This window comes from Thalassophryne amazonica, chromosome 19 (assembly GCF_902500255.1).
Source record: "Thalassophryne amazonica chromosome 19, fThaAma1.1, whole genome shotgun sequence".
NCBI classification, from domain to species: domain Eukaryota; kingdom Metazoa; phylum Chordata; class Actinopteri; order Batrachoidiformes; family Batrachoididae; genus Thalassophryne; species Thalassophryne amazonica.
Window position 1 is genome coordinate 21,421,394 of NC_047121.1, and position 26,362 is coordinate 21,447,755.

Below are 26,362 nucleotides of genomic sequence, written 5' to 3' on the forward strand. Positions count from 1 at the left end.
ACCCCCATGGCCCCCTCTGCAGGTGGTGAACCCACAGGAGGGCCGGCCCACGTCGCTGCCATACCAACTTTGTATATTTGCCAACTGCAACTGCCATACCACTTTGTATATTTGACTTGTTTTGATTAATGAATGACTGGGAACTTTACTTTGTCACTTGTTGACCTGCCCCACCCACACCCACAATATTTTATGACCAAGCTTATTCGCACCTGCCTGACCCGTAACCTGTGGGCATCCACGAGTTGACCTGTGCATCAGTATCTTCCACGTGTTACAAGTGCTATCAGATCTAGACAAATGTTGCCTCATCTCTTGAGTGCTGTACTATTATTTCCTGGAATGATCTGCCAGTAACAAGGACTGAAAAGAGCAACTATCAGTAAAGCATTCCTTAGCCATAGGGAGCAATTGCCAATGGAGAGTATATAAGCAAACATCTATTTTTGTTCAATGCTGTTGTTTGATTTAACAAAATGAATTGTACATAGTTCACAATATGAAACAGAACATAATATCTCTGCACAGATTTACCTCTTTCACGGATGCTGTAGTGTCTGATACACGTTTGTCTTTGAAGATACCGATGGCTTCCTGGATGTGCTCTTGCAAGCAGTGCTTAGCCTCTTCAAAGCCAATTCTGGCCAGGGCTTGGGCCTTGGCATAGGCTTCTGTGTAGGCTTGAGAAGGTACCTGGGCCAAGGCTGGAGGTTTACTGTACATATCTGGTGACTGCATCGGGCCCTTGAGCCCCACACTGACCTGCTGGACATGACTGAGTTGGGGTTGTTGAAGTTCATCTTTAGGAGGAGGCTGGCTGTGAAGTTTGGATTGTGGAATTGGCTGGCCTGTGTGTTGTGAGGGAAACTGAGGCTTAGACTGTGGTGCTGCTTGAGCCTTTGATAGTGTGGCTGATTGGGCCTCAGGCTGTGGAAGCAACTGATTTTGAAGTTGCGCCTGTTGTGGGAAATAGGCAGATGGCTGTGCCTGAAGTTTGAGTTGTGGGAGTGGCTGCTGAAACTGATGTTTGAGCTCAGGCTGCTGGATCTGATCCTGGGACTTTGACTTTGCAGGAGGTTGAGCCCGACTGGACATTTGAGAATGAGAAACCAGTGGCGCTTGAAGTTGAGGCTCTTTAGGAAGGTGTGGATATACCTGTTGTGGAAGTTGTGACTGAGGGGATATTTGGGTTTGCATATGAGGCTGAGGATAAGGAGGAATTTGGGGCTGATGTTGTGTCTGTGGATATTGCTGCATTTGAGAAGGAGCATAGGTTTGGGGCTGGAGTTGTGGTGGAGCCTGAACCCAAGGTTGTTGTTGAACTTGGGGATGTGTCTGGATGTGAGGAAGATTATAAGATCTGATCTGAGTTTGCTGCTGTATGAGACTTTGAGGTTTCATCAGGGTATGTGTTTCAACCCAGTGTTGAGTGTTTGTTTGTGGCTGTGGCTGTGGCTGTGGGTATGATGGCCTTATGTTAGCATATCCTGAGGCTCCTTGTTGAGGACCTTGCTGTCGCATGGGAGGTGCCCACTGCTGTGGAGTCTGACTTGCTGGATAATCTTGACCTGGCTGCTGAGGATATGGGTGGGTGAAGGGATGGCTTTGCTGTATCAGAGCTTGATTTTGTGGGTCTTGTGTGGTTGTCCACTGTTGTGATGAAGGCTGAGAGTAACCCTCTGTATAAAGACATGGTGAAGCTGTCCAAGCTTGCATGTGGCCCTGGGGAATATGTCCAGAATGTTGTACTGCTGACTGAGCATGTGTTTGATATTGAGACTTAGGTGGAGAATGACTCTGAGGTCCAACAAAGGTTTGAGCCTGGGCTTGATGTTGACTGATGTGATGATGTTGTGCCATTTGTTGAGCATTGCTCTGAAATTGGACTTCTGGTTGAGAATGGAGTTGAGGCTTGGTCATGGGCTGAGTAGACATTGGTGTCTGCACCACTGGCTGAACATAGCTTTGTGTCAAAGACGTTGGCTGAGCATGGGCTGGAGACTGGGTCATTGGCTGCAATTGCATTTGAGGCTGGGACTGTGGTGGTTGTTGGGCCACCTTTGGGGTTGGGGGTTTGACTGGGGCCCATGATTGCGGATGCCTATGAAGCAGAAATGATGGAACAGGGGGGTGAACCTGGGTCTGTGGTACAGTCTGCTTAACAGAGGAAGGTGTGATGTCAGACATTGATTGTATGATAATGTCAGCTTGACCAGGGAATACAGCCTGCAGCTGATCTTCTGACTGCATACCAGACTCAGGTGTAACTGTGGTGCTTGTCTGAGACGTAACCTGATCATGGTGCTGAAACTGTAGCTGTTTGTGGGTGAATGCCGGTCCTTTTTCCACATCATGGGACTTGAGATTTATAGGCACCTGTGATTGATCCTGACTCACACTGGTTTGTGTAGCAATCTCCAGTGATGGCTGACTGTGGGGCATTTCTTGTGGCTGAATTTGCCCTTGAACCATTTCTTGGCATTTGGTCTGAGACTCAGTTTGACTTTTTGATGGAGGGTGAGTTTGGGCCTTTGACTGTGGTTGATGCTGACCCTCAGTTACTGTCTTTGATTTAGCTTTGGTGTTTGAATGTGGTTTTGCTTGTCTCACACTTTGCTGAGGCCATTGTGATTGTTTATGTTGCTTGTCTTGTTGAGACTGCACACTCCGCTGCTTCTGCTTTGTCTGTTGAGGTCGCTGATGCTGTTCATTTTTTCGCTGCTTTTGATGTTGTGACAGTTCTTCCTTGTGAATTAGCTGTTGTATTGGTTGATCATTCTGCTGCTGTTGTGGCTTTTCTACAGGCTTTGTTTGTACTTCGGGCTGTTGCCTAGAGATTTGTGTTTTTGGTGAATCAAGATGAATGAGCAATACTGCTTGACTGTTTGGTTGTGTCTGTAAGTTCTGGGATGGGTCCTGAGTGCATTCCTGTTCTAACTCTCCACTTGGACTAGGCTGTTCTGGAGCCAACTTTTGAAGCCACGGTCGGTTCTTCCTTGCCTGGCTCTTCCTGCTTTGAAGCTCCTTGGAGCTTAGGGAGTGTTTCTTGGATGGTTGCTGAGAAGACATTTGTGTTTGAGGCACTGGTGTCTGTTTGGCATCACTTTCAGCTTGTGACTGTGCTGTTGTGTGCTTCTGAGCTTGAGATGGAAGCTGCTTTACTTGCTGTTGTTCCTCCTGAAGTTGGGACAGTTTTGGTGTTGGTTCCTGCTGTTGCACCTCTTCTTCTGGTTGCTGTTGTTTATGATGCTGATCCTGTAGCACTTCTTCAGTCTCTTGGTTAAGTGTTTCTTGCTGCCACTGATGTTGCTGCTGAGTCAGTACTTGTTCGTGAAGTTGTTTCTGTGTTTCAATCTTTGGACTGAACTGAACCTGACATTCTAGTGGTGATTGTTGCCTGGTCTGCATTACAGCTTGTGCATAGGTATATGGTAACTGAGGAGAACCCATTTCTTTGCTGGATTCCTGCAGTACAATCTTTGACGCCAGAGTTTGATGACAGCTTGGAACTTTTGACTTTGTCTGGAATTGCTCAGTTGGCTGTTCAGTGTCTGAATGTCTTTGATTTTTCAATGTGTCATCAGTCTGGACAAAGATTTTTGGTGGAGGAGGTCCTTCTGGTGGACTTCTGTCTCTTCTGGCTCCTAGGCTGCTCAGCATACCCACTGCTTCCTGAAATAAAAAAAAAAAATCATTCACTTTACAATAACTTGACAGATGTAGCAGCAAAACAGTATTTGAATGGGACAGAAATCTTAGGATGTTTTCTGTTTGATCATATAGAGCAAAAAAAAAAAAAAATAAAATAAAATATATATATATATATATATATATATATATATATATATATAAATAAATATATAAAAAATACTGGCCTGTGACTGAGACACAGCAGCTCGCACTCGTTCCTGCATTGTGGAGGCATGGAGATATTGAATGGGAGATGTCTTCTGACTGGTCATCACCATTACCTGTAAATCTTGTTCCTCTGTGACCACTTGGCCCTCAAGCTGTAGACCACGGGAAATCAGGACCTGCAGCAATAGAAGGATTCTAATAACTGTAAGTGATTTTCTCTACATTTTGCTCTTTGTTACTTAGTATGACGTGCTTATTATTTCAGCAATTGCTGCAAATTCCATCCTTAAAAAAGTCATCTCCACAAAGGAAAACCTATCCATTTTATTAATTGTTTTTTACTGAATCACGTTTTAACAAGCAAGGTGGCTTGGCAACCACGAGACTCTGCATTATCAGGGGTTGCTTGTTCAATTACACCAATAAATGGTTACAGTATGGGGTTACAGAATGATTCATCATCTCCATTTATGTAACTGGGTCAACGTGTTAATGTGTATACATATGGTAGATACCAATATCAAACCTATCTTTTTGCTCCAAAACCCTTGAAAAAGTAGTTTCACAGAAGCCTGTGGACTATTTTACTGAAAATAACCTCTATGAGCCACTGTAGTCTGCATTTAGACTGTACCATTTCAAGGAGACAGCTCTTACCAAAAGGTAGACCTTCTGCTTGCAGTGGATTTGGGCACTACTATGTTGCTATTACTGTTAGATTTTAGTGCTGTGTTTGACACGGTGGATGATCGTATACGACTGGATAGGCTTTAGAACAACTTTGGCATTGCTGCAAATGCCTTTGTGTGATTGACATCCTATTTAACCAGTCACTTTCACTGTGTTCAGTTAACCAACATCATGCCATATCTTGTTCCCATGAAATACAGGGATCAGCAAGAGTCTGTCATAGGCCCCTTGTTTTCCTCCCTCTATATAGCACCCCTTCGGCAGATACTGCCATACTGTGGGGGTACATTATACTGTTTTGCTGATGATACTCAGCTGCAGGTAACGTCATGCACATTAAGACTTTAGATGATTGCCTGGCTTCAGTGAAAAGCTGGAAGCCTAGCAACTTATTGCTTTTAGATTCAGAGAAGACTGGAATGATGGCCATGGGTCCTGCAAGGCAAAGACATCAATTTGAACAGCTATAGTTAAATCTAGATTAGTGTGTTAAAGAGAGGAAACTTGGTGTGATTCTTGATCCCTCGCTGTCCTTTCATATTCACATTAGAGGCATCATGAGGACTGCTTTCTTTCTTTGTAGTATAGCGAGGATTAATCTCATCCTGTCTATGGCTGATGCTGAGACTCTGATCCATGCCTTTGTCTCCTCCAGACTGGACTACTGCAACATCCTATTCTCTGGAATACCGCAGTCCAGCATTAGAGGTCAACAACTGGATCAAAATGCTGCTGCTCGAACTGACTAGAAGCAGAATGTTTGATAACATTACCCCAATCAAATTTTAAGGTGTCATTACCTACCTGCCTGATCTAATTAAATCAAATGTACTGGCCCATGTTAAGCATTATCAGAATGCAGGGTTACTATGGTAAAGTAAGATATATAACTGTAAGGGTAAAAAGTCAGCAGGCTAAAGAGTGTTCTCTTATCATGTACCTGTTCTCTGGAACAATCTGCCTGGAAAGATAAAACAGTCTGATTCTGTCTCTGGGCTCTTTCAAGTCTTGACTAAAGATTCACCTGTTTTCCCTTTCACATGACGAACAGGTATGCATAGTGCTGAACCATCTTCCCTCTTTTAACCGTCAAACGACCAAGCTATTTTGGTGACTAATATGATCGAGTGGGGTTATTTATGACCCCATTGACTTTATATTGGAATGCTGCTATATAAATGATTGTTTTGGGCTCTTCACATTTATTTCACTCTCAAATATTTTTGTCCATCATCCTTTTCATCCTCACTCTGGGCATCAAGAATTAGCCTCAGTGCTTGTTCAGCTGTACATCTTGCTACTCTAGGTCTGTTGGCCATGCTTCCTTACAAAACAGTAAAATATAATGGTTAGAATTATGACATTGCAATACCATCTGAAGCTATAAAGTAAAAAATCTCATTGCACAAACGGCCCCACATACTAAGTTTGGATTATACTTACTCGGCCGATCATTGCAAAAATTCTATGAACAAATGCATGACATATTCATGGTAGGAAACTATTTTCTGATTAAAATGAGAAAAATGGTGCACAAAAATATATGCCCGGGGTCATAAATGGTTCCTTGAGGGCTAATGTATTTTTTACGTCCACCAAGGACGTAATAAAATCATCTGCGTTTATGTATTTATATATTTGTCTATCTGTTTGCCTGCTTGTGTGTTAGCAAGATTACATCAAAACTATGAAATCGTCACCACAGACAGATATTCAACCAAGGAAGACTCCATTAAATTTTGGAGGTGATCTGGATCTGGATTCTGGATCAAGTTACACTTTATATAGGCTTTATAGGAATACTTTTAACAGGATTACTTCAAAACTACTGCACGGATTTTGATGACATTTTCAACACAGATACATATTAGACCATGGAAGACTCCATCAAATTTTGGAGGTGATCTGGATCCAGATTCTGGATCAAGTTACACTGTATATAGGCTTTAAAGGAATACTTTTAACAGGATTACTTCAAAACTACTGCACGGATTTTGATGAAATTTTCAACACAGATACATATTAGACCATGGAAGACTCCATCAAATTTTGGAGGTGATCTGGATCCAGATTCTGGATCAAGTTTCACTTTATATAGGCTTTTAATTTGTGTTATTAACAACGGAACAGGTCTCACCCTCAATAGTGTGATGCATATGTGTTTAGTATGTCAGCGAAGCATAGGGTTAAGGCACTTTATATACTGTAGGCTTTGAAGGATTACGTCAAACTACTTCACGGAATCTCACCAAATTTTCACCACAGATATATATTAGGCCATGGAAGACTCCATTAAATGTTGGAGGTGATCTGCATCCAGATCTGGATTGTGGCTCAAGATTTCACTTTATGTGGCTGTTAGACCCCGTCCACATAGCCGCAGTGCGCACCAATGCGTCATGGAGATGCACTGACGCACAGCGCCTGTGATCGCAAAATAATGTCCAGATTGTGCATATAATCACACATCCATTGACAGTCCACCTCATGTGTCAGATTTATCTGAATTATCATGTTATCATGGTTGTTAGACCCCCATCCAGACTGCCGCAGTGTGTATCAACGCGTCACAGAGATACGCTGCCTTGCTGTGACACAAGGTATATCTGGTGTAATTGCACATGGTTCATGTCTAGTACACACGATGATTGTGTGCCACAGACTTTGCACATTAGAATATTTCCTTTGTGCAATGAACAGGATGCAGGGGGGCATGGTTTGGCACATCGGGGGCACAATCGGGACATGCTTCTTTGATCAGACTGCTCAGAATGCTGGTGGGCTGCCATTTCAGCTGTTAGTTCAAATGCCATTCAAGCTAGCAGTCACACAGCAGTACGGCTGCTGTAGGAATATACGAATTGCACAAAATGGCATTCGTACTCTAGTGTGATGGGGAATAAGCAGTATAAGATAAGATAAGATAAGATAAGACTTTACTGATCTCAAAGTAGAGAAATTCACGTTACGTCAGCTCTTAAGAAAAACACACAAGATGGGTGCGAGTAGACGAAAATGTGCATCAAGCAGCGTGTGCAAGGATAAGCAATAATAATAATACTTGTAACAATACAATAAAATAAGAAATGAGGTAGAAATAGAATATGTATATATATGCATATATAAACATGATTGGAATTGAAAAAAAAATAGGAGCATCTTATTTACAATATGTGAAGTGGAATTTAGATGTGATAAGGTGACATTAGTGCTGGGATTTGTAAACGAGTTGTTATTGCACATGATTTGTGGACATATTAATATTGCACATAATTAAATTAATTTTTGGACATATTAATATTGGTATATCACCCCTCTGAGTCTGGTCTGCTTAAGGAACTTGAGGAAGTTTTTACTTTCAACTGTCACCATGTTGGGGTTCTCACCGTTAGGGTTGGTAAGCTACCTCAAGGTACTTCACACGGGTCATTTATAGATATGACCCTTGCTTGAATGCACCACAAGTGCACCTGGAGTGCTGCTGGATTTATATTGTGCCAAACCACAAATGGGCTGCAATCGTACAGCTTGTAAGTGCATTCTTATTGTTCGAACTGCAATCTGGCAACTGTCTAGGTCTTACTCTGTTCCACGTACATTTGTACTGCATTCGAAGGCTCATACACACGGCACATGCACAAATCAGTAGGGGTGGGTCGGACCGCAGTCTGGGTGCTTGGAGGGCTGTCCTCCACAAGTGCTATTGGATTTTTTTTTTTTTTTTTTACATTCTGCCTGATTTGGCTTGGCTTGTGTTCATTCGTACTAAGTGTGATGGGGTCTTAATGTTGTATTCTCAGCAGTGTATGTTTTTATTTTAAAGCATGTTTAATGTTCAGGCCAAATCGCCAGACAGCCTCAGCAAAAGGCCAGCACCAGGAAAGAAGAAAAGCAAAATATAAATATGGTGATAATCACAGTTATTAAAATTATGTATTTATAGCAGAAAACGTTGGGTCTAGAATTTAGGTAAGGTTTTTGCTGATCTCCTTTGTGCTTGATAGAAGATAGGGTCCTCAGTCTTTAACATGGACAAACACTGGTGTATAGTCCTTTGAAAATTAGCTGTTCCCAAAGATATACCTAAATGATGCAAAGCTGGAGACCTAAAACAGTATGTGAACAGACTGTCAGGATTCTCCTCAGATCTTGGTTTTAACTGTCTTTTAGCAAGTGCCATATGTTGGTTTCTCCACCAGATGGCGCCCTCAGTTATTTTTCACACCTGGATCAGATGAATGATTGATTATTGACAGACTGTTTAAACCCATACGTTCTTTTCAGTAGTTGCCAGATACTTGTGAGCATTGCCAGACTTTGCCAGACTCTTGCAGACCTTCCAGATTCTTCCAGAGCCACGATCCATGATCCAGACCGTTACCAGCAGGACCAAGCCTGATTGCCTCTCTGTGTCATTCACTGCGTCTTCCTGCTGTGTGCTTAAGATGCCAGAGCTTCCCACAGCTAAACTTCAGGTAACCTGGCCTCCCCTCTATTTCCTGCGTGGCTCCCACACTGCCCTGGCTCCTGGTTCCTGGCTACCTGCTCAGCGTGACTCTGCTACATGGCAGTTAAGTTCCTCCTCATCTTAGTGGGAACCCATCTCACTCGTAACTGTCTGTAACTGTGCTATGATAAAGAACTGTTCCAAGAACTCTTCCTAAGAACTGCATGAACTCTGATATCAAACAATTAAGAACCCATCTGTATCAATTCCTGCTTAATTGGAACTGTGTCACAACATGCAGGACTTGACCTTTGACCTCTGGATACAGTTTATGAACCGTGAACAATTCCTGAACAGTATACCTTATATCTTAAGAAGAGAACATTATTTCCTCACCTCCGAAGCAACCTGTGTTAAGTCTTTTGTGAACTGTGACTGTTTTGAGGCTCCAGCGTTACAAGTGCATTCACTCACCCTGTGTGTCTTTATTCCCCATAGTTCCTGGTTTCGGAGGCAAGCATTCCACCTGGTGCTGGTCCTTGAACCTTAGAAATCATTCTACTTCAAGCCTGTCTCGGAATATTGCATCTCCCTATTTTCACTGCCAGGTGGCGGGTCATCTCTCCATACTGTAGGCACCTCAGCGCAGCACCTCTTATTTATTGTTTATAAATACATATATTTTCCTTTGTACTCCTTCCCGTGTCCAGCTCCCTGCATTTGTGTCCATTGCCTGACACGGTCCGGTTCCATCCGGACCCCTAACCATAAGACAGACGTCTGTGTTGATTCTGAGTGTATTTGGCACTAACACCCACTTTGACTAAATCCCAAAAAGGTAGTGTCAACACAGTTAATACAACAATCTTTGTGTTCTCCAGTGTATCGCACCCTGGCTCGTGGGTCCTGGCCACGCTGGTGCTGTCGTCCTGCGACCCTCAGCAGCTGGTACAGCTCCCTGGCTTCTGTCTCCCAGTGGTGGAGCTCAGCAAGATGACTGTCCAGACTCGACATACTGTGCTGCAGCTCCACACACAGCTGCTCTGCATCGAACAGGGTCTGCATCACCTGCCATTAACAAAAACATGGATGGGATAACAGGCCAGTATTCTCTTAGGACAATACATAAAATGATAGTCGACCTTACAGCTGGACTGTCAGAAACATCACTGGTCAAATATGTGTGAGAGTACCATTTTTATTTCATCTCAAAAGTTAAAAAAACTTTTGTGACCATAGCTGTTAGATGAGAATGAAACGTTTGTGTCTCTACTCCCATGTCCTTTGGAAGATTTCTAACAAATTAAGTGGATGACAGTTAACTCCAGAAATGGTCAGGTCAAATCAAATTTACCAAAGCTCAATTGTCGGGGTCAGGGTCATTGGGGTCAAAGCTCAAAATTTTAGTTTTTCACTCTGATTTGCACCATGGCACACATATGTCAGTGGATTCTGAAATTGTTCAGCCAAGGTCATATTTACCAAAGATCCATTGTTTGCATTAATGTCACTGGGGTTCAGTTTGCGTTTGCTGGTCTGTTTTTGTTGGTGAACCTTTTCCAGATCCTTTTGCTAATTTCTACCTAACTCCGCATGTTATTGAAGGTTGATCTCAGATTTTTCCCCAAATAATTAATTTTGGGAAAGGTCAAGGTCAAGGTATTTGTTTTTCAACCTGATTTGGACCAAATGTGGCACACACTGAGGTGAATTCAAGAACTGCCCTGGGAAGGACAACCAGATAATTTGATATGAATGTCAGATTTCCCTTAATACCTACATACCCACAGGTTCTATTCCCTTGTAATATTAAAACAAGCAATGCACATACTAGTGGATGTGCAGAACCTGCACTGGTTGTGGCTTTTCAATATGACATTCAAAAACAGCATGATTCACATAAATTAATCACTTGTCTTTTAAGATGTTTGAAATCCAGATGGGGTAACTCAGCTGGAAAGATTTGAAGAATTTGTTTTCAAAACTAATGGTGATAGATTGAGGTCCTATTTAGTGCAGGTCCTGACATCTTCCTTTTGACCTTTTGAAACAGAATCTGGAAAAAATGTTCAAAAGAGGTTTCAAAACATTCTGCACCTGTCAGGGTTTCCCCAGGATGCTGGTTTTAATTCTCTTTTAAACAGTTGTCATGTGTTAGGTTTTCCACCAGATGGCGCCCTCTGTTATTTTCCACACCAGGAGCAGATGAGTGACTGATGAAAGATAGACTACTTAAACCCTGACTTTCTGATCACTAGTTCCCAAATACTCATGTTGCAGTTTGCATTGCATGTTCCTTGAGATTGCAGGTTCCATGCTCCTTGATCTAGCCACACCAAGTTCTTCACGATTCAGGACCCAGACCGTTTCCAGGAGAACCAAGCCTGATTGCCTCTCTGTGACCTTCTGCTACTCCCATGCGCTTAAGACATCGGAGCTTCCTGCAGCTAAACATAAGGTAACCTGGCTAACTCTGTAATTCCCGTATTAGAACAAACTGTCTTTCCTGGTGTTCCAGATGGTTCCTGCATGGCTCCCACGCTGCCCTGGTTCTGGCTACCTGCACAATGATATCACGTTGGAACTCCTCAGCTCTCTGCTCAGAGCGCGGCTCTGCTACACGCCAGTTAAGTTCCTTCTCGTTTCAGTGGGATCCTGTTCGCACATGTTTGTGTCTGTGACTGTGCTATTATAACGAAATGTTCCAAGAACTCTTCCTAGGAACTGCATGAACTCTGATATCAAACTGTATTGAGGCCAGCTGTCTAATTCCTGCTTCGTTGGAACTGTGTCACAACATGCAGCACTTGACCTCTGACCTCTGGATACAAATTAGGAACTGGGGATACAATTTATAAACTGTGAACGATGCCTGAACAGTAAACCTTGTTTCCTAAGAAGATGGCTAGTTAATGCTCGATTAATTATCAAAAACTCACTAGCCATCCAACAACTGTCATGGAATATTACATAGGCAAATTGAAATTGCTCTTCACTGCATTAAATTTCAACAAATGCAATAGGGTTTCTCTGGATTATGTTATATAAATTTGGTGAGTTACAAGATAGTAGCATTTATTATTTTTGAGTTACCGTCTATACAATCTGGCTGGGATATTCTAACTCACTCACTCATCCATGCATCTATGTGCTGTCAAAGTCTGACACTGTTACCAGTGCATGGAAGAAAATGACAAAACTATCATTATTTAGTACCAAGTGTGACATACAGTTGCAGTAACAATCCATTTTTAAAATACCACTTACATGGGCACAGGCTTTAACAAATGGGATTTGCCAGTTATATATAAAAAATGTCATTAATCAGAAACAAATCATCCATACTTCAGGAATAGACAGCTTCAATTTCTGTAACGAATCAGCTGGACATTCTGGGGAGGGCATCAGAGCATCCAGATCCACGTCTTTAATCTTCCTCATTAAGAACTAAAGGGCAGAAAGGAAAATGTCATTTGTACATACATTCAATTCAGTTTCAGTTCAATTTATTTTTCAATTAAGTTTATTTATACAGCAGCAAATCACAAGATAAGTTGCAAGGCAGATCACAAGGGTAAGGTCTAACCTTACCCCCAATGCCCCCACCCTACGGGGCATGCACATAAGCAATAACAACTCCCTCTGGCCTACTTTTGAGGAAGAAATACATCAAATAAATAAATACCGTATTACTATGAGCATTTTAGGTAAACAAGCCAAACACCAAGTAAATTAAAGATTAAATTCTGACTGACACATGGTTTCTATTTTTCACCTTTTTGAATGAATTGAATGAATTTTTTGCATCATTTGATTGAAGATGCTATACAAATTGAGCATTTTTTATTGTGAGCTTTCATTCTTGATGAGACCTAATCACTGTGATCTGCATTTGGAATGATAAAAATACCTAAATAATCAAATAAAAGAAGACAATTAAACATCAACCAAAAGAGATTACGAATTTACTGTTGTTTTTCATTCATGAAAAACAACATGGTCACTTCATGGTCACTTCCTTTAGGTTATTTGCTATGATTAGCAGGGCAAGCACAGACACAATGGAATCATTATGCTATTGTGACTGCAGTCTATTCTTCGAAAACAAATAGTCAAAGACAAATATCTTTGACTATTTCTACCTGTATTCTTTTCCTGTATGTGCGTAAAGGTCCTGCCATCACATCTATGGGCTCCTTTAGAATGAAAGAGGCTTCTCTGATCATAGCCTGAAGGTCCTGTGGTCTGATCTGGGGGTCTGTGTTTGGTTCAGCCTCCCTGTCCTTCAAAAAAAAAAAAAAAAAAACAGGTTTGAAAACAGCTTTTTGTTTGATTGTTAACAGAGAACAGCGACAATGTCAAACTAAGGGCTCCGTCACACTAGAGCATGAACGCTGTAAGAGTCACACAAATTAGCAAAACAACAAAAGTCGAGGTTAATGATGAACTGCATGATTTGTTTTAAATCTTCAAAATCAGTTAAAAAACCCAACAGGATCGTATGACTGAAACTAGAAATATCTTGCAATTGTGACACTGAAACACAAGTTCAAGTTTATTTGGTTCAAGGAAAAGAACTTTGCAACAAATAAAACACAACAAAATAAATAAAACTGATTTCTCAGCCAGTCAACCCATGCAACCAAAAGGGTGTAGGTAGAAGGAAAGCTTATACAACCCCTGGCAAAAATTATGGAATCACCAGCCCCAGAGGATGTTCATTCAGTTGTTTAATTTTGTAGAAAAAAAGCAGATCACAGACATGACACAAAACTAAAGTCATTTCAAATGGCAACTTTCTGGCTTTAAGAAACACTATAAGAAATCAAGAAAAAAGATTGTGGCAGTCAGTAACGGTTACTTTTTTAGACCAAGCAGAGGAAAAAAATATGGAATAACTCAATTCTGAGGAAAAAATTATGGAATCACCCTGTAAATTTTCATCCCCCAAATTAACACCTGCATCAAATCAGATCTGCTCATTGACATTGACCCTATGCCATGACATTGACCCTGTGCCATGACATTGACCCTGTGCCATGACATTGACCCTATGTGTCTTTTTGCAAGGAATGTTTTTGCAGTTTTTGCTCTATGGCAAGATGCATTATCATCTTGAAAAATGATTTCATCATCCCCAAACATCCTTTCAATTGTCCAAAATATCAGCATAAACTTGTGCATTTATTGATGATGTAATGACAGCCATCTCCCCAGTGCCTTTACCTGACATGCAGCCCCATATCATCAATGACTGTGGAAATTTACATGTTCTCTTCAGGCAGTCATCTTTATAAATCTCACTGGAAAGGCACCAAACAAAAGTTCCGGCATCATCACCTTGCCCAATGCAGATTCGAGATTCATCACTGAATATGACTTTCATCCAGTCATCCACAGTCCACAATTGCTTTTCCTTAGCCCATTGTAACCTTGTTTTTTTTCTGTTTAGGTGTTAATGATGGCTTTCGTTTAGCTTTTCTGTATGTAAATCCCATTTCCTTTAGGCGGTTTCTTACAGTTCGGTCACAGACGTTGACTCCAGTTTCCTCCCATTCGTTCCTCATTTGTTTTGTTGTACATTTTTCGATTTTTGAGACATATTGCTTTAAGTTTTCTGTCTTGACGCTTTGATGTCTTCCTTGGTCTACCAGTATGTTTGCCTTTAACAACCTTCCCATGTTGTTTGTATTTGGTCCAGAGTTTAGACACAGCTGACTGTGAACAACCAACATCTTTTGCAACATTGCGTGATGATTTACTCTCTTTTAAGAGTTTGATAATCCTCTCCTTTGTTTCAATTGACATCTCTCGTGTTGGAGCCATGATTCATGTCAGTCCACTTGGTGCAATAGCTCTCCAAGGTGTGATCACTCCTTTTTAGATGCAGACTAACGAGCAGATCTGATATGATGCAGGTGTTAGTTTTGGGGATGAAAATTTACAGGGTGATTCCATAATTTTTTCCTCAGAATTGAGTGATTCCATATTTTTTTTCCTCTGCTTGGTCTAAAAAAGTAACCGTTACTGACTGCCACAATCTTTTTTTCTTGATTTCTTATAGTGTTTCTTAAAGCCAGAAAGTTGCCATTTGAAATGACTTTAGTTTTGTGTCATGTCTGTGATCTGCTTTTTTTTCTACAAAATTAAACAACTGAATGAACATCCTCCGAGGCCGGTGATTCCATAATTTTTGCCAGGGGTTGTACACCTACCCCATCAGCAACTTTTATTTATCACAACAAAACCAACAAAACAAACAAAGTGAGCAGAACAGCAAAACACAGACATTTTAAAATAATCGATAAACTCAAATTCCTCATCATATCCACACCAATAACAGCATACATCGCATAAAAAAAATGAACAATTTTATATATATATATATATATATATATATATATATATATATATATAAACAATAACAGAATTGTCCATACTTTGACTAACAGCTATATAGTCCTTCAAACATGAATTGCATTTTCAGAGAATTTAGACAAGAAAAAACATCAGTTCCTTATATTGGCGTTTCAACTGATTGGCATTTATACATCGCTTGAGTTCCTTCACCAGATTATTCCATATTTTTGGGCCACAAGTAGAACCACAGAAACCTTTCCTGGTTGTCCAAGCACCAGCAATTTCAAAATGATACAAGCCCCTTAAATTATATTTTCCACCTCTCTCCTTGAAAAATTCTTGAATTCTGAGGGGCAGTTGCTTATTTTTCACTTTATACATTAATTGCACAGTCTTAAACGTAATCATATCGTGAAGTTTTAACATTTTAGATTTAATAAACAATGAACTGGTGTGATCTTGATAACCTACATTGCAAATCATTCTTAATGCTCTTTTTTGAAGAATGAATAATGATTGCAGTGTAGTTTTATAATTATGACCCCAAACATCAGCACAGTAAGCCAGGTAGGGAGCAACCAGTGAACCATACAGAGTATGAAGTGCTTTGCAATCAAGAACATGCCTTACCTTATTTTGTATTGCAATACGTTTTGACACTTTCTTTTGAATATGTTGAATATGAGGTTTCCAATTAATTATTTCATCAATAATAACACCTAAGAACTTATTTTCTTTGACATGCTCTATGATTACCCCTTGTATATTTAACTGAATTTGTATGTCTTTATTGTAATTCCCAAATAACATTATTTTAGTTTTAGACAAATTTAATGATAATTTATTAATATCAAACCATCTCTTTAACCATCTCTTTAACTTTATTATTCCAGTATGCAGATTTTCTCCTGAACAAAACAGGGCTGTATCATCTGCAAACAGAACTGCCTTAAACAGATCCAAAACTTTACATAAATCATTAATGTACAGAATAAATAATTTTGGTCCCAAAACAGAACCCTGAGGAAGCCCACAAATGATGTCCAGATACGAAGAGCAGCAATCCCCGAATTTAACAAACTGTTTCTGGTTTTGTAAGTATTTCTTAATCCAAGCCACCCCTCTGATCCGTGCACTTAGAGATTCCCAAAAATAAAATTTGATAATAAAAAGTAAGTTCCGTTAGCTGCACCCTTGTTTTCACTATGAGTTGCCAGATCCAAAGTGGATCTACATGTTGATTAGGCTCACGTTTTACACTCGATGCCCTTCCTTACACAACTCTGCATTACATGGAGTGATGGGCAAGGGTAGGGTTTGAACCAGCAGCCTTCCGCAGTGAAAATAAGCACACTAACTGCTTGGCCACAACCTCTATTTCTTAATGATTTTTGCAAAAATCAGAATAAAATAGGACAGTAAATGTTTGAAGAACAAAATCAAATCTAAAATAATAACATGAAATAAAAAATAAAAAGTTATGACTATTTCAGAAAAAAAATCTACTATTTGCACATAACTGAAGTGACTCTCACCTCAAACCTTCTATGTAGCTGCAAGGCAATGCAGTGTAATGAAAGGGCTATAAAGTTTGTTTTCAAAATTGCAGTCAGACAAAGGTGAAGGTGGAGTATCAAAGACACTCCTAAAGCAGAGTGTGGGAATATCTATAATTATGGGACAAACAAAACCTCAGTTCCAAAAGCACAAGGCACTAATTCACACACTCTCAGCTGTCACTCAGCAACAGATGAGAAACAAGACCTGCACACACAAGAACAACATCCTTATCTTGACCAGAAAATATCAGTGAGAATGTCATACAGTGGTTAAAATAAGTATTGAACACGTCACCATTCTTCTCAGTAAATATATTTCTAAAGGTCCAACTGACATGAAATTTTCACCAGATGTCGTAACAACCCAAGTAAGACACACACAAAGAAACCAAAACAAATGAGTACAGAAATTAAATTATGTGTAATAAAATGGAATGACTGAAATGCATTTAATACTTCATACAAAAGCCTTTGTTTGTAATAAAGCTTCCAGATGCCTCCTGTATGGATAAACTAGTCTTGTGCATTGCTCAGGTGTGATTTTGACCCATTCTTCCACACAAACAGGCTTCAAATCCTGAAGCTTCTGTGGACCTCTTCTATGAACTCTGATCTTTAGTTCTTTCCATAGAGTTTCTATTGGATTCAAGTCAGGTGATTGGCTGGGACATTCTAGCAGCTTTGCTTTCATTTTTTGAAACCACCTGAAGGTTTCCTTGGTTGTCTGTTTGGGATCATTGTTTTGCTGAAATGTCCACCCTTGTTTAATTTTTATCATCCTTGTCGATTTTTAGAAAGAATATCTCGGGACATTTTTCCATTCATCCTTCCTTCAAGTATATGAAGTTTGGCAGTGTTATATTGCTGAAAAACAGCCCCACGGCATGATGTACCCACCTCCAAACTTTACTGTTGTTCTGGTGTTATTTGGCTGATGTGCAGTGCCATTTATGGTTTGTATTATGGCATGCAAAGAGTTCAACTTTGGTCTCATCTGTCCAGACTATATTCTCCCAGTATTTCACAGTCTTTTCTAAATGATGTGCAGAAAACTTTAAACAACCATCAACATGTTTTTTCTTCACCAGGAGTCTTGTGTGGTGAGCGTGCATTCAGGCCATGGAGGCTGAGTGCATTACTTATTTTCTTTAAAACAATTGTACCTGCTAATTCCAGGTCTTTCTGAAGCCCTCCACAGGTGGTCCTTGGCCTTTGGACAGGTCTTCTGAAAATTCTTTTTACTTCTTTGTCAGAAATCTTGTGAGGAGCACCTGGTCGTGGCCAGTTTATGGTGAAATTATATTCTTTTCATTCTCAAATAATGGCCGCACAGTGCTCACTGAAACATTCAGATGTTGAGAAATCCTTCTGTAACCAATCCCATCAGTATGTTTTGCAACAATAAGGTTGCAAACATCTTGGGAGAGTTCTTTGCTTTTACCCATCATGAGATGTTTCTTGTGTGACACCTTGGTAATGAGACACCTTTTTATAGATCATCAGTTGGGACTGAACAAGCTGATATAAATTTGCACTGACAAGGGTCAGGATTGCTTTCTAATTACTGATAGATTTCAGCCGGTGTCTTGGCTTTCCATTGTTTTTTTTGCACCTCCATTTCTTCAGGTGTTCAATATTTATTCCCTGTGTCATTTTGCATTATTATACACCAATACATTATTATTGCATTATTTCTTTGTGTGTGTGGCTTACTTTAGTTGTTACTGACATCTGGTGAAAATATCATGTCAATAGCACCTTTAGAAATATATTTACTATGAAAAATAGTGACGTGTTCAGTACTTATTTTACTGGCTATACATTTGGTTTACACTGTTACAATTTGGTCAACCAATCAAGTGGTGTGCTTTTTTTTTTTAATTTGACAGCATTAACAAACTATATGTTAAGTGACAAAGAGGTGATTTGCACTTGCATCCAGTATCTTAACCTTGTCATATATTTGAGCCAATACATAGATTGTGATGACTGATATTATTAGGACTCAAGTGATTGATATTATAGTGTTGTTGTCCTGAACACTCAGCTTTCATCCACTGGGCACCTTTTATATTAATAATAAATAAATAAGTTGCTAAGTGGAGCTCGTGGTTGGACTGAGTCAAATTGTAATTGGGACGGGTTGAATGCCAAAGAAAATTTTCATTGTATGTAATGTGCGATGACAAATAAAAGATCTTTTCTCTCATTTCTGAAATGCAAAAGGCATCATGAGTGAAAACATAAATTAACCTCAAGTAAATGAGTAATAGCACATTGTACCATCACAGTGACTAAGATATCACCAAAACAAACACTGACCAAAGCGCATCAGATTTCCTATTTGTAGCCAAACATGATTGACTTGTTTGTTCACTTACGAATGCATTCCTTTCGACAAATTCGGCCCATTGCATGTTGAGCCTGCGCAGCTCCTCTGCCAGGCTTCTGCTGATTGGAGGGTCTGTTGATTCGATCAAGAAACTGCCAACTTCATTCAAGTAAGCATGGCGGGAACCCCACTCAGCCACAATGTCAGGTGTCACCTGTGCACAAATGTTATAGACATGGACCACTTTAAATTCTGAAACAAAAATATATCTATGATAATTTGACCACATTTAAGCTGGGAAGTTCCTCCAATGAGACCAAGGTAAAGTGTCATTTCACTCACCTATGAAAATGTCCCACTGGTCCTTTGGCTCATTGCTGACTTTTAAAATAAACTTTGTATCGAAAGCCAGATAAAATATGGGCAATGACTGTCAAAAATTCACTCCTTTGTAAATTTGAAAAGCTGTGAGGTTGACACAGCAAGCCATAAAATTGTTGGGATCACAAAATATTTTCTTAAAAATACATTGTGTTCACATGGCAACCAATCCAATAGCCAACCCCAACATCACTCTTCCCTTTTATAGTATGTTCTCATGCACATGCTCACACTCATTAGCAAGTGTTTTGGCTTCACTGAGTAACATATAATACAACGGGGTCAGCGGAGATAACTGGCTGAGCTGTACATCATATCCGGCAATATCACATATCACAGCTCATGTGGGAGCAGACTGTACAGACTCTAAATGTCACTGCTGAGTGTTGTGCTTTTATCACTGTATGTAGGCTTTGTAAGCTTGTTGTTAGCTGTGTATTGTTGTCATAGAAACAAAACCAGTGTGCAGTGTACTTTATTATGAAAGCACAAGGATGAATTACTCCCTAGTGCCACACCAGAGATTTTCTGCTTGAAATAAAAACAAACATAAAGCAATTCATGGACACGAGACCTTCCACTTTTCCAATGGCTATAACTTTTCAGTCTTTGATACCTTCACTAACTGGAAGGTTTTTCAACTTGTTAGCAGGAAAGCTAGCATTAGTGAACATGAGCTACAAAAACAACAAATTACACAATATTTACATTTTTCAGAAATGCTATCATGCCTCTCCAATAGTGTGAAAGACAACTCATGATCAGTTTTGAAGCTGTGCCTATATTCAGCCATGTTCTTGTCTGATAGAGAAGCTTGAATCTTCGACTGGACTGGGTTGCTTGACGTGAGGACGTTTTGCTTCAAATCACAGAAGCTTCCTCAGCTAAAATTCTTGCTCTGGTAGTCTGACTTCTGTCTTGACTCTTGTAGAGAAGAATAAACCAGAAGCCAACAAAAGCTGGAGTTTTTTTAACCTAACCAGACCCCTCCTACCAAGAGGCCGACTGCTATAGGCTAGTGACTAAACAATAGCTCTAATTAGCACCTATTGTGCTCTAGTTAGCACTCTCCTAATGATGGAATGGAAGCCTCCCCTGATGGCTCCCTTGACGACTCTCCTGATGACGTGAATGACTCATTACCATGAACAAAAGACTGAAACTGCTTTGACCTGAGTACCCAATTGTAAACAGGGGACAAAGCGTGTCTGAGTCCCGCCCCCGGTTAAGGCTGGGTTTCAACTGTTTTACAAAGAATGCTTCCTTGACACCTCTCTCAAACCATTTCTTCTCTCTTGCTAAGATTTTAACTTCCTTGTCCTCAAACATGTGGTTAGTGTCTTTCAGGTGGAGATGAAATGCAGACTGAGGTCCACTGGCAACCTCTCTGCGGTGCTGGTATAGCCTCTTGTTTAAAGGTTGCTTAGTCTCACCTATGTAGTGTTCATTACAGTTTTCCTGACATCTGATATAATACACTACATTGCTGTGTTTGTAACTAGGGATCCTGTCCTTAGGGTGAACTAATTTCTGTCTCAAGGTGTTAACCAGTTTAAAGTAAACTGGGATTTTGTGCTGTCTGAAGATCCTCTGTAGTTTTTCCCCTACTCCTGCTAAATAAGGGAGAGACACTCCTCTTCTTGTTGTATCCGTCTCCTGTCTATCTGGTCTCTTTGTTTTCTGGGACTTCTGCACTTTGTCCAGGGACCATTGTGGGTACGCACATACTGTGAGGGCTTTCCGTACAAGTTGTTCTTCTTTATCCCTTCCCTCTGCAGTTGTGGGCACCTGTAGGGCTCTGTGTTGAAGAGTCCTGATCACCCCGAGCTTGTGTTCAATGGGGTGGTTTGAGCCAAAGAGCAGACATTGGTCAGTGTGAGTGGGTTTTCTGTAAACCTCTGTCTGGAGCTGCCTGTTCTCTCCAATCATAACATCACAGTCCAAGAAGGCTAAATGGTTGTTTCTGGCATCCTCATGTGTGAACTTGATATTGGAATCCACCAAATTGATGTGTTCTGTAAAGTCCTCGACCTCCTGTTGCTTGATTTTAACCCATGTGTCATCGACATATCTGAACCAGTGACTGGGAGAGATGCCCTTGAACGACGTCAAGGCTGTCTTCTCCACTCGCTCCATGTACAGATTGGCCACAATGGGGGATACCGGAGACCCCATCGCAAAACCATGGATCTGCCTGTAGTAATTCCCCCTAAACAGGAAATACATGGTGTTAAGACAGATCTCCAAGAGTTGGCAGATGTGGTCTGGTGTGAGTTTGGTCCTTTCAGGTAGAGACACATCCTCCAGCAGTCTCTGCCTCACAGCTGAGATGGCCTCAGCGGTGGGGATGCAGGTGAACAATGAAGTCACATCAAATGACACCATAGTTTCATCTGCCTCCAGCTGCAGGTCCTTGATCTTGTTCATAAAATCTTGTGTGTTCTCCACATGGTGGTCTGAGTTACCCACTAGAGGAGCCAAAATCCACTTGAGGTGCTTGGCCAAATTGTATGTGATGGAATCTGTGCTACTTACAATAGGCCTGAGTGGCATGTCCTGTTTGTAGATTTTGGGCAGTCCATAGATGCATGGAGTGGTGTCCCCTGGGTACAGTCTGTAGTATGTCTGCCTGTCGATGAGTCCCTCTTTCTCCAGGTTTTGGAGGTAGCTAATGATTTTCTTCTTATAGCCACTCATGGGGTCTCTCTTCAGACGTTCATATGTACTGGAGTCACTGAACAAGTTGTTGATCTTGGCCTCGTAGTCCGATGTGTTCAGGACCACCGTGCATCTGCCTTTATCTGCTGGCAGGATAAGGATGCTTTGGTCCTTCTGCAGTGCTGCCAAAGCTTTCTGTTCTTCTCCTGTGATGTTGGACGGAGTAGGCTTAGCACTGTTAAGCACTACTGTGACTCTTAGTCGGAGGTCCCCAGCTTCTGACTCTGACAAACTGTTATGTTTAATGGCTGACTCTACTGCAGTGATGTAATCTACTGTCGGTATATGTTTAGGGGTCACTGAGAAATTTAGTCCTTTGGTGAACACATCCTTTTCTGTCTGTGTAAGAACCCTGTCGGACAGATTCTTTACCCAATTTTCCCTGTTGTCACTAATTTGTCTGGGTGTATCTTTAAAACTACTCCCCCTGAAAGTATGCCTTTTCTGCACTAAAAGGTTGTGAAACTTCCTGATTTGCCGCTTCTTACTTTTTTTCTTGTCTAATGTCAATTTAATACCCATTTGTCTTGACAGGCTTCAGCAGATAAAACATTTTTTGTTTGGCTTTAGTCTTTATTATGGTCTGTAGTGTGCTCAAAGCTGTTTATTGGTGCTTTATGACTCTACATTGTTAACTGCACAGTTGACTCTGGAATGGGCAAGACACTCAAGGGTCTGTAAAGGGTCTGTATAAATGTGACCAATGTTCATGTGAACTCCAGCTCAATTACTTACACATCCCAGATAATTGGGGAATAACATGTTTTTTTCTAAGTGAGATTACAACCTGGTTAAACAGACATTAAATAAAGTTATTGACAAATTGAGAAAAAAAAAATCCAAACTTTTAATATACAGCAAAAATGCAGGCAACATTTAGTGAAACATCGCTGAGTGACAAAATCATGAATGTGAAAATACGAGTGATATCTGTAAATGTAAAAGCTTGACATACATCTAGATATTCATCTCTGTCTTTGTGTGTTAATGGTACCTCTTGTCTTTGTTTGCGTGTTGCAGAGCTCTGCTGCAACCATGCCTGCAGGGAGCTGAGGGAGTCACTGTACGAGTCCCAGGAAGATAGCACCTGTCCCATGGTTTTCTTAGCTCCTCTCACCTCCTTTAGGACCTCGGTGGTCTGCTCGTCCAGTTGCTTCACCTGCTGACTAACATGTTGGTAGTCCGCAGCTGAGAAGAAGTAAATCATGATGCCAATGACTGAGTCCATCTTAAAGTGAGGCAGTCATGCACGACCAGTAAAGGATATCTTGAGGGTCTAGCTTGTTGATTTATAGCAGACAGTCAAAAGCCCATAGTGAATGTGCATGTGGGGCGTGTCCAACTCCATTTTATTATTTAAAAGAAGACATGGATCTGTGCACAAAGCATATGACCAAATTATTAAGTGGAGTAAAAGCTTGCAGATGTCAACCATGTGAATGCATTTGTTGAGGTAAGGTTCTGTGACTTGTCTCTGTTTTTTTTTTTTTATCCGGTAAGTGTATGGGTGCGACCATCATTGTCTTTCTGTTCTGCATGCAGTTGACATGGTTATGCCAGACAGCTGCGCGCAGCATCTGACAGTGCTACCGTGTTTGAGGGTCACATTCGAATTTAGAGTTGCCACGTATTCTTTGTACTTATGTTCCGGGATGTGCTTTGCTATTGTGTTATTTGTTAGATCTGTATAGATCTGGTTTACCTTGTTCAGTTCTTATATTACTCGGGTTATTTCCACATTTGCTTATGTTAGACTGTACTCAGATCATCTGTTTATTTTGTCACTTTCTCTGTGGATTTGTGATCCTTGCTTTATTTTTAGATTTACCCAGAGATGTCAGCTTTAGTCACTTTGTGTTCAGTAAGTCCTAACGTGTTGTGTTCGCCCTGCCCCTGATGTGCTGTTACTCATTCGTTTGGCATTTAAGTCGCACCCGTTTGTTCCCGCAATACCATTTGATTTCTTTCAGTTCATCATTCCTGCATCATGCTCTGTTCTCCACCCCATGTGTTGTCATCTAGTTGTAAGTGTTATTCTCACTGGCGGTTTTTGACAATTGAATTTTTTGTGTTTCCCCTTGTTAGTCTGTTGTAGTACTTTTGGATTTCTTGTTACCTGGGATTGTTCATGACTGCATTGTCACTTGGAGGATTAAAACACCTTGATTTGCACTAACCCCTTTGTGCCCTGCTGCCTGCATCCTGGGGTCCCATCTTGACTTTCAGTAGAGCAAACCATAACAGCATTAGATTTTACTTTTGCTTCATTTTTTTAAATTTTGTTGTCTGATCAGTTTCATCTTAGTTGGATGATGAATGATGAGAACGATGAGCATAAATGCACATCCCTCTGTGCAAAATTAAAGTGTACATCCATAGTGAACTTGCCAATGTAATATTGTGTTCCATTTAAAGAAGAGAAAACGTCTGTGCTTGACAATAGAACAGGTTTTTGATGCATTATGGTGCAATTGCTTTTTGCTGCCTCATGACATCAGTGCATCAGCACTTCACCTGAACATACCTAGTTTTACAACCAACACACAAATGGACAAACAGGTGACTGCAGAACATTTCCTACTTACACTATGTGCACGGTAAGCATGAAAATGTTGCAGTTGGAAAATGATAATTTGCTGTGCAGATGACGAAATATAAGGATAATTTTTAATACAACTCATCACAGGCAGTTCTGAAATCAGAGTGGCCATGGTGTTTGTCTGTATGTTTTTGTTTAGGTAAAAATCCTAATGTTTAATGAGGACTCAGACTGAATTAATTTATTATGTAATCACAAAACACTTACCAAGGGCAGATTTGTTAGAATATCTCTCAGAAACTTGCTTTAATTTATGAAGGGCAGTCTCCAGCAGAGAAGGCAGCTCCTGTATGTTCACCATTTCCTGTGTCAAGGAAAAGAAAGCCTGAAAACCTCCAACGTAAACAAACACAGCAGAAAATAAAGGTTTCAAAGACATATCTAAGGATCTCAAAGAACACCCATGATCTCTGAGGCTAGGTTCTGTAGCGCCAGTTGTTTGATATGCTAAAAACATAATGTGCTAATGCTATGTTACATATTTAGTTTGAGAATGTAAGGCATGGTATGAATTTAGTAAGTCCCTTCGGCTGCTCCCTTGTTTGCACTCGGGGTCGCCACAGCAAATCCATGGTGGATCTGCATGTTGAATTGACATAGGTTTTACGCCGGATGACCTTCCTGACACAACTCCACATTACATGGAGAAATGTGGCATAGTATGAATTTATTGGGTAAAAATTCATAGATGTAAAGTACAAATATACATTGCATTTGGAAAGTATTCACAGTGCTTCATTTTTTCCACATTTTATGTTACAGCCTTATTCCCTCAAAATTCTACTCACAACACCCTATAATGACAACATGAAAAAGTTTTTTTTGTTCTATTTACAAATTTATACGTAAGTATTCACACACTTTTCTCAGTATTTTGTTGAAGCACCTTTGGCAGCAATTACAGCCTCAAGTCTTCTTGAATATGATGCCACAAATGTGTCATCATATTCAAACGTCTTTGGACAGTTTTACCCATTCGTCTTTGCAGCACCTCTCAAGCTCCATCAGGTTGGATGGGGAGTGTCGGTGCCCAGCCATTTTCAGATCTCTGCAGAGATGTTGTCGGATTCAGGTCTGGGCTTTGGACTCAAAGACATTCACAGAGTTGTCCTGAAGCTGCTCCTTTGATATCTTGGCTGTGTACTTAGGGTCATTGTCCTGCTGAAAAAGAAACATCGCCCCATTCTGAGGTCAAGAGCCTTTTGGAGCAGGGTTTCATCCAGGATGTTTCTGTACATTGCTGCATTCATTTTTCCCTCAATCCTGACTATTCTCCCAGTTCCTCCTGCTGAAAAACATCCCCACAGCATGAGGCTGCCACCACTGTTTCACTGTAGGGATGGTGCCTGGTTTCCTCCAAACGTAACACTTGGCATTCACGCCAAAAAGTTCAATCATTGTCTCATCAGATTAGAGAA

General features: G+C 40.6%; 1 protein-coding gene across 1 annotated transcript in view; it reads right to left on the reverse strand.

The window, feature by feature from the left end:
* The window catches only part of syne2b (spectrin repeat containing, nuclear envelope 2b), a 498,820-nt gene that overhangs the window by 385,004 nt on the left and 87,454 nt on the right, over window positions 1-26,362 (reverse strand). The window contains 8 exon segments of the mRNA XM_034159894.1: window positions 535-3,672; window positions 3,876-4,034; window positions 9,887-10,063; window positions 12,341-12,442; window positions 13,138-13,278; window positions 19,296-19,460; window positions 23,340-23,533; window positions 25,152-25,248. Of these exon segments, the coding sequence (XP_034015785.1) occupies window positions 535-3,672; window positions 3,876-4,034; window positions 9,887-10,063; window positions 12,341-12,442; window positions 13,138-13,278; window positions 19,296-19,460; window positions 23,340-23,533; window positions 25,152-25,248 (4,173 nt within the window).